The following is a 12,490-nucleotide window of genomic DNA, read 5'->3' as shown; positions in this document are numbered from 1 at the left end:
CCTACCAGGGGGAGGAAAAGATCACCCCATCTCACTCCCTCAAAGGGTAGCTCAGGACCTGGTATATGTCTACTCTGAATTTTAAACCCAGAGCAGGGAGTCTCAGAGGCCAGAGACTCAGGCTCATGCTATGGTGTTTAAAACAGCTGTGTAGACTTCGGACTTAGGCTACCAAATTGGTCAGTTCCTTTATTGACCACATACTACTGGATCAACCAGAGAAGTTTGGGGATATCCTCTCCAAAGGGCAGCTGATTTGAAGAACAGCCAGTCATTATGCACCATGCTTCCTGGCCTAAAGCCTTTGGAATCCTGAGAGAAGTTCAAAACACTGGTGAGGACTTCCCCTTCAATGGAATAAAGCAGTTTAGTGAATCTACAGACAAATCCTTACACTTCTTGAAGGATTCAAGGGCCATGCTTTGCTCAGTGGGAATCTATATCTCTGCAAACAAGAGAAAAATTATTTGACTACAGACAGCACAAAGGTCCCATCCTGCTCAGTTTCTGGCCTGTCAAAGAATAAAAGTCCTTAAGAGAGGGCTGCCATTTAAGAAAAAATCTCCAGCCTTCACGGTAACAGCAGTGTAGCCTTTGACTTTGAGCAAACACTCATTTTGATGATTCGATCAGGGTTGTGAACTGTCCCACCATCTGGATCATCAGCTGCATTGTTTTACCCATTTCCTCCAACCCATTGTGGAGCACCTTTCTCACTTGATTCCATTGGTCACTGTGCCTCAGTGGGTCACAGCTGAGAATAACAGATTCAGGACAAACTGGTGAGAAATAGGGCAGACTCACCCCAAAGTGGTGGTTATTCTACCATGAAATACACCAAGCCAGTAACAAAAGTAAAATTCTGTCTCACTATACTAGTTAGCAAGAAGTCAAAAATGCAGTCTCCTTGGGCATTTGAGCACTTATTTCACCGCTCAGACACTAGACTTTATGATGAGTGGTTATTGAAAACCAGTTTAATCAAACCAAGGGTCCTTCTGATCCCAAGAGATCAGCCCACAACCAGGTCAATAGATATCTCAGATCTTACCCAATAATCACGCCATTGCCAATCTAATATCTAAAGGGTTTATTTATAAGAGAAGAGAGTTAAAAATGGTCAAATATATCACATATATACAAAAAAGGCTATGTTGGCTATGTTCTTATATCAGGTTTGTAGCAATGATGTTACAGACTGCTAGCTTGTAAAGTCTCTGGTAATTTCCAAAAGATTGGAAGGGGTCTTCAGTCCATTGATTGGAATGCTTCTTTTACTGGAAGTCCATTGTCCAGAGATCAGAGCAGGAAATAGGCAAAATGGAGATGTTTCCAGGATTTTTTATATCTACTTCCATGTGGAGGGGTTGCTCTCAGTCTTAGTTTGTGGGAAATTACAGGCACAAGATGGTGTCCAGGGTCACATGAGCTAGTCACATGCCCCTTGCATGATCTGATGACTCATAGGAGCAGCCATTACTCATATTCTGGTTAAAGCATCCACAGGAAGGCTCACTGGGTGGGGACAAGCTTCTTGTATGGCCATTATGTTCTTTAATGGGCCATCAAATTGCATTATCCGTTCACAGTGTGCTGGCTAGCCTGGATGTAAACTACCTTGTGCCTGTTAACCCAGGAGCAAACATCTGAAATACTGGCACATAGTCAATATTCATAACTTTAGATACAAAGATTATACATACATACAAACAGGGTAATCATACTCAGCAAATTATAACCTATTCATTAACACCTTACATGATATACTTTGTACAAGATTTGTTGCAATTGTCTAACAGCAACAATATTAATGATATAAATAGTTATGTTTCAATCATACAGCATTACACCTTCCTAGAACTAATAGCTCATTTTACTAGATAATTGTCTACTTCTGTAGTGCTGTTGAAAAATGTTCCAATTGAAGAAATTTGTAGAGCTATTATATGAGCACACACAAAGATGCTGCTTTTGGAAATGCCGTTCTTCAAAAAGTCTTAGACCGAGCTCCTAAGCAGCCATCTTCAAGCATATTGATTGGGAATCTCGAAGTGGCTCACCCTTTGGAACATTACTTGAAGAAGAAGGAGAAGTTACTTACCTTGTATAGTAACATGAGTTCCTTGAGATGTTTGCCCCTAGGAGTACTCCACTACTTGCCCTCCTTCCCCTTTGCTTCAGAGTCTCATCTTGACAGGAATTTGTGGTGGAGAAGAAACTGAGGGTGGTTTGTCCAACACTGCCCTACATACCCTTGGTACATGGCCTGAGGGTAGTTAGGGTGCATATTTGGAGTAAATGGGCACTGCTACCAAAAGTCTCTGACTAAAGGACATGGGTTGCATGTGCACCTAAAGTGGAGCATATAAAGACAAATATCTCAAAGAACTCCAGTTCCCGAACAAGGTAAGTAACCTACACTTTTTTTCATAAGCTTCTGAATGCCTCAGGAAGGTGTCCACTGCCTACTTTCCGATGTCCCATTCCTATGATCTTTTGGCTCTGAGAGAGAGAGAAGTTCCTGGTATCACAGGTCTAGAGGTTCTAAGGATGCATGCCCCATGGTATGTACCCCGTAGGCCCCAGTTCTCATTCCCGTCCCAGTTCTGACACTATGGGGCCATTGGGGCATGCAGCCTGACAGAATAATTTTATCTGTTGCCCATTTGAGGATGAGATTCACCTCCCCTTCAATAGCTCAAATAGCTCATAGGACATAGGTGGTGCTCTCCCACATCGAGCAACAAGAGTAGGTATCAGATTAAAAGCAACCTCAGACTAATAGGTAGAAAATTCTGACAGGTATCTCCTTATCTTCTCTGGACAAAGCTGTAGTGCCTGTAACACTATCTCAGTCTGAAGACAGACAAATATTTCAGGATCTTTTCCACCACATGTTAAATACCTGAGAAGGTGACACAGGAAAAATCACAAACTCTTAAATACCTTACATATATTATTGCCTAGTTGTTTGGCTGTGCCAATTAACAATGGTTTACTGGAGACAGCAAGATATATCTGGCAGACACCGGCATCTATTGCACCAGCCTCCAAAAAAAGTGCACAGATGCTACCAGGTAACCTTCATCTAGATTTGATTATTTTTATACCCATCCAGTCCCAGGTTCCCTAGAAAGGGATCAGGCAACAAGGGCTGCTGAAAACAGCACCCAGAGACAAAAAAACAAAATGTCCAGATTTCTTTGGAAGGAAAATTTTCTACTCAGCAAGTCTTCACTTTACATATCTCTAATTATTAGACCTTGTTAACGGCAAATGACTACCTGAATTGGCATAAAATATCAGACATTTTGGATAAGCTCCCTCAAGACAGCAGGGAAGAGCTCAAATCTATAATTGCTGAAAATCAGCTGGTAGTGTGGATTTACTTTCAGGCAGTTACTGTATGCCTTGGACATAGCAGTGAGGTCCATGGCAACATACATTGCCATGCTTCTTGGTTGCAGATATCAGGGATTCCTAAGGACATACAAACAATGGTTAAGCCCACCTTCAAGCAGTCATTCTGAGGCCTTGATTGAGACCCATTATGGTGACATGTGCATGATCTTTACCCCTTTTTGGGGGACTGGCTTTGTTGTTTTCAGGGGGACTAGAATCTTATCACTCCACACCTAGAGATCATCAAACTGGGATAGTCCATACAATTTCAGAGTTTACCAATCCCTCATCTTCTATTGTTTGTAGAGGTAAGAATAAGAAAATTGTCCATTATGTTAAGAGAGTCTAACCAAAATATCCTTTTGTGCTGGCTGTGAACAATCCATAGGTACTGAGAAATGGCACTTGAGGAATCCAGTCATGATTTAGGCTACTTAAACATTCCCTCATCTTGTCCCTATAGATTGTTTTTTGTGCTTCCACTTCTATTGCCACTCGGACACTTGCAGAAGCCGTTTAAATCAATGGTCATAAATAATGTCTAGTCACTTGAAGGGAGAGGATTTTTCAAGGCTGAATGACACCAGGGCATCTCCCAATCAATTCACCATCACTTTCGAAGCAGGATGATTTATGTTAAAAATATGAGGTTGTTGAGGACATGGTGTGACAAAAGGCATGAGATTCAGATGTAAGGCTCTTAGGGACAGATATGTAAAGGTATTTACATGCCTAAAGATGCAGATAGGCATCTAAAGCCAGATTTTTAAGGTATTTAGGTGCCTAATGATGCTGATACGTGTCAAGTGGGGTTTTCAGAAGTGCCTAGGTGCCCAAATCCCAAGTACCTTTAAAAAGTTCACACTCAGTGCTTACTCCTATGAAGCAGAGCACACGTAGCATTAAATATTCACTAACATCCTGCCCCTTGTTTTCAGGGGCCCAAATGAAGGTACCTTAGGGACCTGATTTTCAAAGGCTAAGTACTTTCTGAAAATCTGGATCCTTTAAGTGACTTGAGTGGGGTATCCAAAAAATGGAGGGACCCAAAAATCACTAGTCTCTTTTGAAAACTCCACCTGCCCTACAAGCAGAGAGTGCATTTTTATAGGAGCTCAATGTTATTCACTTAAATTCACTGGTAGGTTAGGAAATGCCTTTCAAGGTAGCTGAGATTTTAAATACGTTGGATTGAACATGCTCATGAAAAGCCTAGGCACAGAAAGACGATTTTAGGACAGAGTATCAGCTGTTTCCCACAAATTAAGCATAGAATGGACAGTAAAAGTATAAGCTTCCTCCACTGCCTCAGAAAACATGTCTCAGCCCTGAACGGTATGATGTTTCTCTCTTGGGTTGGTCCTTGGCATTATGGTCTCCTAGCATGGAGCTCTTAATAGAGACTTCCAATAAAATGACCAATATTGACAGTATTTTCTATAATATGGAAAGCTGTCCACTAAATATTGGACTCCAAACACCAGATAACTTATGTAGGTCACAGAACAGACATCAGCTTGTAAGGACTTTAAAATCCATATTGATCAAAGCTGGAGTTTAAAGTTTATTCCTGGGAAAATTCTGCACCAAAAAAGTAAAAATTCTCCACACAGTATTTAAAATTCTTCATATTTTATTTGTCAAAATAATACAATATAATCAGTTTCAATTATTTTTGTAATTTATTTCAAAATACCTGTCAGCAAGTATGTCTGTAACAATACAGACAAAAAAAGAAAATAGATTCAAGACATAGTTTTATTTTTTTGGACAAACAGATTCCTTACTAGGCATATTAATACAGAACTTTAAGTAATTCATTTAAACTACAATACAGAAATGTATTTCCAGTACCCCTCAGAAGTCAGTGCAAAGGACTTAGGGGTAATGGAGGAGCTGAGGGAGAGGGAAGGAGCCTGGAGATTGTTGGGTGGGGGTGGGAGAGGTATGGAAGAGGGTTTTATTTGTGGGTGAGGGGAGGGAGCAGGAGGATTGTTAGGGAGTTGGGGAGCCTCCCCTATGCAGACCCTGACTGACCCCTGGCTTCTCCCATTCAGTCAGGCACATCTGCCCCAATCACCCTATGTCCCTGTAGCCCCTTTCCCCTTCCCCTGTGTCCCTACAAGCTCCCTACCACCCATCCCCTGTGGCCCTGCACCCCCTACCCCCGTCCCACTGTGGCCCTGCATGCCACATCCCATTCAGCCCTAAGATCAGTGCTCTCACCCCACTAGCTCCTGAGCCCATGCCCCAGTCTGCCCCTGGTACTAGCCCTTCTGAACCCCAGTATGTGACCCCCCCACCAGCAACCCCATGTACACTGCTCTGTCTGTCCCAGGCCTCCTCTCCTGGCCCTGCTGTGAGGAGCACAGCCTCTTCCCTGTCCTTCTTCAGCCATTGGCTTCCCTCTCTTCTGTCATCAGAGCAGCCCCTGGTGGGCAAAAGGTGTAACTGCAGCAACTCTCCAGCAGAATCTGTATTCTGCAGAGAAAAATAAAATCTGCAGGGGGGTTATGAATTTGGTGCATGTGCAATGGCATAGAATTCCCCCAGGAGTAGAAGCTATAACATTGGTAATATTGGCTTTATAGCCCATATTCAATTATCTCCGCTAGCTACTTCCCAACGGTTGTAAAGAGACACATATGTATATTGTTTAAACCCAGTATTTGAACAAATCTATTTTTTTAATTATGGTTTCTACTTATATATTTTAATAAAATCATCCTCCTATAGGGTAAGACCTAACAAAAAAGCCATCATTTTGGCACAACGCTTCAGAAACATAATGTGTAAACTCCCTTTGGCTCAATAGGCATTTTTGAAATTATTACTTTTTTTTTTCATTTTGCTATTCAAAAATGAAAACATGAGATTTCATGAAAAGCCCTCTATGTGACTAAGCTGACCAATTCAAATTGGCAATGAAAAAGTCAAAAAGGAAAATGAAAAACAAATGAGAAAACTAAAAAAAATGCTAATTTTTAAAATAGTTTCCATTTTAAGAAATCATTTTTTTTTTTAAAGATTAGAACGTTTCTGGGAAAAAAATCTTTTAACTAATACCTGTTTTTTGAAGAAAAAATATTTCATTTGAAAAAAATGGGACCAGCGTTACCACTGGCGTCACTAATAATTGTAGGAGTTATGCTAGATATAGGAGTTAATTGTTTCACAACAAAACAAACCAATTTACCAGGGTATTATTGATTAACATCATTAGAATTACCTGCCTGAGTAAGTACTAATGGCATGAATAAGGGATATAGAATCAGGACTGTTGATTTCAGCAGGCCTATTTTTGTGATTAAGGAACCTTCATGTGGGTGAAGGTTTGCGCAATGGGGCCAAAGTTTGAAAACGTAAGGAAGGCAATGATTGTAGGTTGGGGGGCAGAGGATGAGGATTCAAATAAAAAAAATAAAAACAGAATAACTGTTATGTGAACATACCTAAACCACATAACTAGGTGAAATTGTTATTGTAATTCTAATCCATTCTTCCTCTAAATCCCACTCTATTAATTTAACATCATTAATTTTGTCATATCTAAAATGCAGACTGTAAACTCTTCACTGTAGGAACTACAAATGAAATGCTGAGCTTATTGATGTCAATAGCAGCTTTGCTATTTACTTCTGTGGGGCCAGGATATCATCCTGTCTCTTACCACACAACAGAACCACTAACCCAGGAACCTATCCTTGCAACAAAGCCCGTTGCCAACTGTGCCCACATATCCATTCAGGGGACACCATCACAGGGCCTGATAACATCAGCTACACTATCAGAGGCTCGTTCACCTGCACATCCACCAATGAGATATATGCCATCATGTGCCAGCAATGCCCCTCTGCCATGTACATTGGTCAAACTGGACAGTCTCTACGTAAAAGAATAAATGGACACAAATCAGATGTCAAGAATTATAACATTCATAAACCAGCCGGAGAACACGTCAATCTCTCTAGTCACGCGATTACAGACATGAAAGTTGCGATATTACAACAAAAAAACGTCAAATCCAGACTCCAGCGAGAGACTGTTGAATTGGAATTCATTTGCAAATTGGATACAATTAACTTAGGCTTGAATAGAGACGGGGAGTGGCTAAGTCATTATGCAAGGTAACCTATTTCCCCTTGTTTTTTCCTACCCCCCCCCCCGACGTTCTTGTGAAACCCTGGATTTGTGCTGGAAATGGCCCACCTTGATTATCATACACATTGTAAGGAGGGTGATCACTTTATATAAGCTATTACCAGCAGGAGAGTGGTGTGGAGGGAGGTAGTTTTTCATGCTTTGTGTGTATAAAAATATCTTCTACACTTTCCACAGTATGCATCCGATGAAGTGAGCTGTAGCTCACGAAAGCTTATGCTCAAATAAATTGGTTAGTCTCTAAGGTGCCACAAGTAGTCCTTTTCTTTTTGCGAATACAGACTAACACGGCTGTTACTCTGAAACCTGTCTCTTTTATTTGTTTTTTAAACCACTTTTGCACACACTTGTTTACTGAAAAGTAATAAATGATGATGAGGATCAAAAGAGAAATGCATTATATTTTTGAAGAGTTGATCACAAATAACGCTGAGGTAAAAGCAAAATAGGAACTATCAACTAGTTGATAGCATCTATTTAATGATAGCAACCATAGAACAAATTACTTAAGTAAAATAAGCTGTTGCTTTATTACTGCTCTTTCTACATTGTTTCCAGTCATCTCAGTTTTAGTTAATGCAATTGTGATTCAAGGTGTGTCAAAGTGAAGTTTGGAAGCTGGTACTATATATCTTATCATACCAAAGCACAGTGGTGGTAATAAGAGTATCTCTAATAAAAAGGTAAGGAGGAGACCTTCACAGAGGGGACGTCTCACTAAATGTATTATCTTTTCTTTATATGAAGCCATTATGATTACCATAATCCTATACATAGAAACCTGCTGTAAAACCATAGTGGAAAAAATGATTGAGTTAATAGATAGCAGCTAATTTTTTTTCTCTCTTAAAGACTAATAACAAGATCACTTTTCTTCTTTTAATATTAATTGCAAGTGGTACCCATGACATTAAATAAAGGTAATTTACATGATTTCTAAAACCAGGCAAAATATATTTTGTCTTTTACAAACCCAACAAATTGCAAAATGTATTTGATCAAAATTTTTAAAATAAATCCCACAGTGCCTCTATACACGAATTCAGTTTTCACAACAGATTTACAATCTTCGGAAACATAATTTTTAATTAAAATGCCAAAAAACTGTAGTTTGTCCTGGTTCAGATCAGCACAGCACCACTATATGAAGAGCTGGACACATCTTGTGAGATATTCTCAGCACACTACCCCTGGTCCCAATCCTGCAAGGGCAGACACACTAGCAGGAACTCATGGAGTTTAATGGGGCTCTGTGTGGGTGCAGCGATCTGTCTGCATGTAGGGCCCAAGATGCAAGCTATGAAATTCTCATTAGTGCTATGGTTAATACACATCTATGTGCTGTACATATTGCACAGGTAAAGCCCTGCATAATGCATTGTCCACATACTTCTTTACTTTTATGGTCAGAAGGTTCATTCTTTACATCTATATGTTTTTTATCAAGTTAATCAGCTTTCATCTCACAGACCTGTCCAGAAATCAATATCCATATTAATTAATTTGTTGGTGCTCATGATGAGCTAAGCACTTTCCAGACATTCATTCCCAAAGATCTCATGGTATGAGGCCTTGTCTACAGTGGGGATTTTTCCCAATTCCAGCTGTCGGCAGTCAGCCACAAGTGTGGCTGCATGAGTACAACCTCCCCAGTTTAGACAATATAAATAGATTTTCACCAGTGCATCTTGTTTTGGTTTCAAGCAGTAACATGCCATCCTGGTGCAAATAATGACTTACGTCGTCTAAGCTTATCAGTCTTCAGAGGTGCAGTTAAACAGGTGACTGACCACTGAGGGCTGGAATCAGGGCAAATTCCCAGTGTAGACCAGCCTAAGGATACACAGATGAATAGACAGAGTTTAAGGAAAGGGGAACACAAATAGGGATTATTATACAGGTCAGCTGCAGTCACATTAGGCAACACAGCAAAACTGGGTAATCGGGGTAGAGTTTTTATTGTGCATTAGAAACTAAATGTATAGAGTTGTCACCTTACTGTAGAAACACATTTTTTCACGGATCCTGTACAAATATTCTCATAGTGAATACATCTTTCATGGAAGCATAAATTCAATGAAAGTATACATGCTTTATGTAATACTAAGAAAAAATAGTTTACTGAATTCATTTAGTGTCCTCAAAAATACCACAGGGGACCATTTGGGGACTTGGTGGCCTTGAATTTTTTTAATATAGAAGAAAACATAAAAAATCCCAAATCAATACTAGGTTCCCTTTATATCAGTCCTGTGTTCATGGCCAATCAAAAGGACATTTCTTTTACTGAACAATTTTAAAAGCATAGTGGTTAATGTTGATTTTTCCCATTGGAATAGTGCATATTAAAAACCAACTCCCCTGTAGTTTGTTTGGACAGTGCAGCATGCATCTCTCTGATGTGATATCAAATTATTACCTCAGGCACAGAGTCTGAAATAAAAAGTGACAGCTTGGCTTCAGTACCTCAGTCTGGCTTTTAATACATTCAGACATGAGGGAACAGAGTGGAAGAAGATTCACCCCATCCCTCCTTAGACAATGATTTTAGAAAAGACATCCTTCACTGAAATGTCACAAATCTTTCCAGCCTTTGTAAGTGGATTATGGGGGAAAAAACCCATGAGGTTATCAAACCTCTGAGGGTAGATCCATGTATAAATATTAATTTCATTCTAGATAATCTCACAAAATGTTTGTGTGTGTGTGTGTGTGTGTAGTGGAATATTTTTATCTTTCATCTGAATGCAAAACTAAGAAAGACATGTAAGAAAAAATTGTCTTTTCTGTGCCCAAGATTACAGATCGTTTAGGAAATGGTTGTAAGAAAAGACTATCTATCTTAGAAGCAGCTTCATAGCTATTGTTTAAAAATAAATTAAACTAATTCAATTACTAGAAAATTAAATAACAAAGAGTTTCATGCTGTGATTTGATTTTTACAAGGTGTATGATGGAAAAGACAGTTCTTCTCGTCCCCTGGGGGTCTTCACTAAAAATGAACTGGTGGGAATGATCCTGAATAGCACCTCTAACCATTTGTGGATAGAATTTAACACCAATGGATCTGATACTGACCAAGGATTTCAGCTCACATACACCAGTAAGTAGCTCACAAAAAAACATGTGTTTTTGGAGGGTGAGGGAGGGGTGTGTGTTTTAAAGAGAGATATGTAACCATACAAGTTGGCTGACATGGTTTCTCAGAAAATGAGGAGCATTAGTACCTAGTTTCTATAGTGTTTGAGATTGCATTTTAATTCCATACACAGCTGGGTAGGTGGGGAATTTAAGTACATAAATAAAAGCAATATTTTGAATCTTTGCACGTTAGGAAAGTATTATCATTTGGTGAACAGAAAAGTGGGGATTGATTAAAAAAAGTGTCTTACTCTGGCAGAAATGAGTCAGATTTTTTAAAAGTGGGCATTTAACCTGAGCAACCAAAAGTAGGAAGAAAAAAATTAGGGCTTAAAATAAAAGAACTTTGGGCCTCATTGTCTCATAAACAAGAATAACTCATGTAAGGGAGAGGTAATACCATGAACTGAAAACTGATGAATCTCATAAGAATTCTTAACCACATGGGTGCCCAGTTTGCCTCTGACCCTGTAGAAAAAGATGGGGATCCTGTTCAGAATCCAGGGATCTCATGAGATCAGCAGAAAGCAGGAGGCCTATAGGCAAGTTTACTTGTGCCTCCTCTCCACTACCCTGCCCCCACCAGCTTCCACCACTCCCAGTGACCACTGCAGAAATTGTGCTTGCATGGTCTCCTCTCTCTGCTACTTCTCTTAGAACTCTCCTGCAGCATACAGAGAGAATAAACCTTAGTTTATATGAATGTGTGCTGACTTCCTTCATGGATTGGGGGCAGAAGATCCAAGAGAGCTTTGCCACTTTCCCTCCCATGTCTTCTTTCACCATAGTCCTGCTTCCTCCAATTGCAGTAAACTTGAACTCCATGGACCCATAGGGAGGAACTTCTGCAGTATTAGGAGAAAGTAAGGAATATTTCATGTTGGTAGATTTCACTCATCTGTGGGTGAAAGTGCAGTTGCAAAAGGGAGTATGAGGTCCCTTGTTGTCTATACAATAGAACTTTATCGTAAATTTTCTAAGAGTGGAAATTTTATAAGGTCAAGAGTTCTGTTGAGTTGTTTTTGTTTTTTCTGTAAAGTGAATAAAATAGACTGGTGACTACTATAAGACTGTTAAAGGGATCTGGTAATTGTTGACTTAATAAATCTAGTGCCAAATAAATCCATCTAATCTATATCTGATTGCTCAGTTTTAGATGCCCACAAAGAGTACATCACCTGCCATTAGCATGTCGTCTTTGTGGTCCTTTTTTCAGTCATCTATATGCAAGAGCAGTAATGAAGCAATTGATAACATCTGATTTTAGAACAACCAAAATACATGATTAACAAAACTGAACTCAACTCTGGTGCTTGTGCAAATGCTTTTTTTTGGCTTTTTAACATTCTGGGGCTCTTTATGTGATGCTGAAATTAAAAACACCATATTCAGTGAGTTGAATGATCCATGAAAGCAGAAAAATGGGGGAAATGGTGCTCATCTTAGTTTTCAATATCTCATTAGCAAAACAATGATACAGAAAACCATAGACTAAGTAAGTATACAATCATGCCTTGTACTAGTCAGAATGTGAGCAGATCTTGGCATTAAATATATGGGGAGTTCAAGTATCAGTCAAAGCAGTTAGATAGGAAGGCTAAGGAAGGCAAGAAGAGTTGTAACTGAAGATTAACATTTTGTAGTGGTCTCTCTCCTAACTACAGATAATTCTGGAGGAACAGATATAGTAGGGTGGATGGAGGTTCAGTGTTTGATAGGACAATGAAGGGACCTGTGGTATATCCCAGCTAGGAGTCAGATAAATGGGAAGATCCTGATTCCTAAA

The 12,490-nt window shown here is 39.5% G+C and overlaps 1 protein-coding gene across 2 annotated transcripts in view; it reads left to right on the top strand.

Annotated features, from left to right (window-relative positions):
- The window catches only part of CSMD1 (CUB and Sushi multiple domains 1), a 2,003,711-nt gene that overhangs the window by 1,575,658 nt on the left and 415,563 nt on the right, over nt 1-12,490 (top strand). For both annotated transcript variants that reach the window (XM_073336216.2, XM_073336215.2), the window contains exon 23: nt 10,510-10,666. In XM_073336216.2, the coding sequence (XP_073192317.1) occupies nt 10,510-10,666 (157 nt within the window). The remainder of the gene's footprint in view (nt 1-10,509; nt 10,667-12,490) is intronic.

The sequence above is a fragment of the Lepidochelys kempii genome, chromosome 3 (genome assembly GCF_965140285.1).
Source record: "Lepidochelys kempii isolate rLepKem1 chromosome 3, rLepKem1.hap1, whole genome shotgun sequence".
Classification (NCBI taxonomy): Eukaryota; Metazoa; Chordata; order Testudines; family Cheloniidae; genus Lepidochelys; species Lepidochelys kempii.
This window is presented reverse-complemented; position numbering and strand designations above follow the sequence as displayed.